Here is a 2912-nt window from a genome sequence, read left to right on the forward strand (position 1 = left end):
TTGAAACTTTAATTGCCAACAAAGATACTAAATTAAGATGAAATCTACAATAAATGTTTACAACTTTTTACATAGTTGATTATCTTATATTTTAATATGGGTTCAATTATATTTGATACATAAATTGTCACATGGACTCGATAAAATAGTAATTTTTTATTTGTCGGGACTAAATAGCGGGAATCTTAAAAATTTTAGAAAGTCTGCTTCAAACCAGGACGAATTTTACTTATTATACAACACACTTGATTTAGCAATTAATAATTGCCATATGAATCTCAGAAAATTATTTTTATTCTTTTAGAATATCCTTATTGGATCTATCTATTAAGGTAATTATAAAAATCTAGTATTCAAACTTTAAAATAATTTTCTTTAATTTTAAATCCCAACCCGTCCTCCCAAATAGAAGGTGAGAGAGGCATTGAGTACCAAATCAACAAAACGAGAGTGAAGGACATTAAATATATGGCATTTATCGTTGAAAATATGACAATGGGGTTTAGCCACTGGCACGATGGTTCACCAGAAAAGCTCGAGACGTCAAACCCAAGGAAACTCGCTGTCCTGAACCTGTACTCGACGAGGATGGCTCAGCTAAGTACAAAAATCAAATTTCAAAAATCAAAATCAAAATATAAATTTGATTTTGATTTTGACCGTACATTAACTCATGGGTCCCACGGAAGACTACGTGCTGGCACTTTCCCTGCCGTCTGATTCGCCATTTGAATTCCCTCTGGTCATCAAATCCATTGACACATAGTACATAGCATTTTAATTGTTGCTTCAATTATTTACAAATATTACTTATAGAGAGATCCACACTCACATTAAGAGTTGGCTGACCCCCAACAATTCTAGAGAGAGAAAGTGAGTTTTAGTGAGAGAGAGTTCTGTATGCATTCTCCTCTCATGTCCATGAAACTTTGAACTACTTCTTTTGTTAGGCTCAAATGATGCCTAAACTTTCATCTTCAAGTCACACTCTCTTCTCTCTTCTATTGTTTCTATCTTTTGTTATTGTTGTTGTTCAAGCTTCACAGAAATTTAAAGAAGCCCCATTATTCTACAATTCCCCAAACTGCCCTTCCATTCACCACCATGAAAACGCTTCCTCCACCACCACCACTATTTGCTACGACAACGCGGTACACGTGGCAATGACCCTCGACGCGGCCTACCTCCGTGGCTCGGTCGCCGCCATCCTCTCCGTCCTCCAACACTGCTCCTGCCCGGAAAACATAATTTTCCACTTTGTTACATCCGCTTCCACCAACACCCACCACCTCAACCTCACCATCGCCACCTCATTCCCATACTTGAAATTCCAAATCTACCCTTTCGACGACTCGGCCGTCGCCGGGCTCATCTCCACCTCCATCCGCTCCGCGCTCGACTGCCCACTCAACTACGCGCGGAACTACCTCGCCGATCTCCTCCCGACGTGCGTCCGGAAAATCGTCTACCTCGACTCCGACCTAGTCCTCGTCGACGACATCGCCAAGCTGGCCGCCACGCCGCTCGGCGACGCTGCGGTCCTGGCGGCGCCGGAGTACTGCAATGCCAACTTCACCTCCTACTTTACGCCGACGTTTTGGTCCAACCCATCACTATCTCTCACCTTCGCCGGCCGGAACGCGTGTTACTTCAACACCGGAGTGATGGTGATTGATCTGGAGAGGTGGAGAGATGGGGACTACACTAGGAAGATTGTGGAATGGATGGAGCTTCAGAAAAGGATGAGAATTTATGAGTTGGGTTCGTTGCCTCCATTTTTGCTTGTGTTCGCCGGAAACATAGCTCCGGTGGATCACCGGTGGAACCAGCACGGCCTCGGAGGGGACAATTACCGGGGGCTTTGCCGGGATTTGCATCCCGGTCCGGTGAGCCTGTTGCATTGGAGTGGAAAGGGGAAGCCGTGGGCTCGGCTCGACGCCAACCGGCCGTGTCCGTTGGACGCCTTGTGGGCGCCTTATGATCTTTTACAAACACTCTATGCTCTTGATTCTTGAGGTACATATACATATATATATAGATATATTGTTTGTGATTAATTTACATTTACGTTAAGAAAAATGTTAAACAAATTTCAATTCCGTTTTTGTTACTATTTTGTGGGACATTTTTTATTAGAGTTGGTGGAAAAAATAAAATTTTCTTGTCATTTGTAGAATTACCTTTATGATTAGCATTCATTTTTCAGGTGTTTGGTCTATTAAAACACCCTCGACTTCGAGTCGAGAGACAAAAGAGGTTAAGGCCGAATTCTCTACCAAATATTAGAAGTGTTGTACTGCATCACGAGTAGAGAGACAAGAGACAAAAACAAAGGTTCGAGGCTAAATTCTCTACCAAATATGTTGTAATACATCACGAGTAGAAAGACAAAAGACAAAAAGAGGTTCGAGACTAAATTCTCTACCAAATATTATAAGTGTTGTAATGCATTTGAGAGTGAATCTCAACATAGTACAACATTTGTGTTGGGTTTACTAATAGAGATATTTTGGTACTCTGATCAATGTTTTTTTTTCTCATGGGAGGTGGGAAGGAGAGTTGAGGTTGTTTGTACATTATAATATACTCATAATTGACAAATTTTACAATGATATTTCTATTTTTGTTTTTGACTATGTATCTGAGACGGTTAAATATAGTTACAGTTTGGAAAAAGGTGATTTCTTGTTCGTCAGTGACCAACTGACGTGTGGTTTATGAGAATCTATCCACTTTGTATGTAATTGAAACGGGAAAGGTACAGAATTCAAATCTTACTTCTCAAGATGGTTCAATTATTTATTTATGAATTAAAGTAGTATGTAAATTATAATAAAAGGAAATGAGTTGGCTTCAATTATTTCAAAGTGGTAACACTTTAGTTTATTATATAGTTTTATTATCTACAGGTC

General features: G+C 40.0%; 1 protein-coding gene across 1 annotated transcript; it reads left to right on the top strand.

Annotated features, from left to right (window-relative positions):
- Positions 1-816: 816 nt before the first annotated feature.
- On the top strand, positions 817-2676 carry LOC132266769 (probable galacturonosyltransferase-like 1). Its single transcript, XM_059767754.1, has 2 exons — positions 817-2016; positions 2207-2676. The coding sequence occupies exon 1, from the start codon at positions 957-959 to the stop codon at positions 2013-2015; it is 1059 nt and encodes a 352-aa protein (XP_059623737.1). The 5' UTR covers positions 817-956; the 3' UTR covers position 2016; positions 2207-2676.
- The last annotated feature ends 236 nt before the right edge of the window (positions 2677-2912 follow it).

This window comes from Cornus florida, unplaced genomic scaffold (genome assembly GCF_030987335.1).
Source record: "Cornus florida cultivar Cherokee Brave unplaced genomic scaffold, ASM3098733v1 CherokeeBrave_3.0.0_Hap2_Chr07, whole genome shotgun sequence".
Lineage (NCBI taxonomy): Eukaryota > Viridiplantae > Streptophyta > Magnoliopsida > Cornales > Cornaceae > Cornus > Cornus florida.

Bases quoted from the DNA above. Each gene is read 5' to 3' on its own strand.
- LOC132266769 (XM_059767754.1), top strand. From the start codon at position 957: ATGATGCCTAAACTTTCATCTTCAAGTCACACTCTCTTCTCTCTTCTA.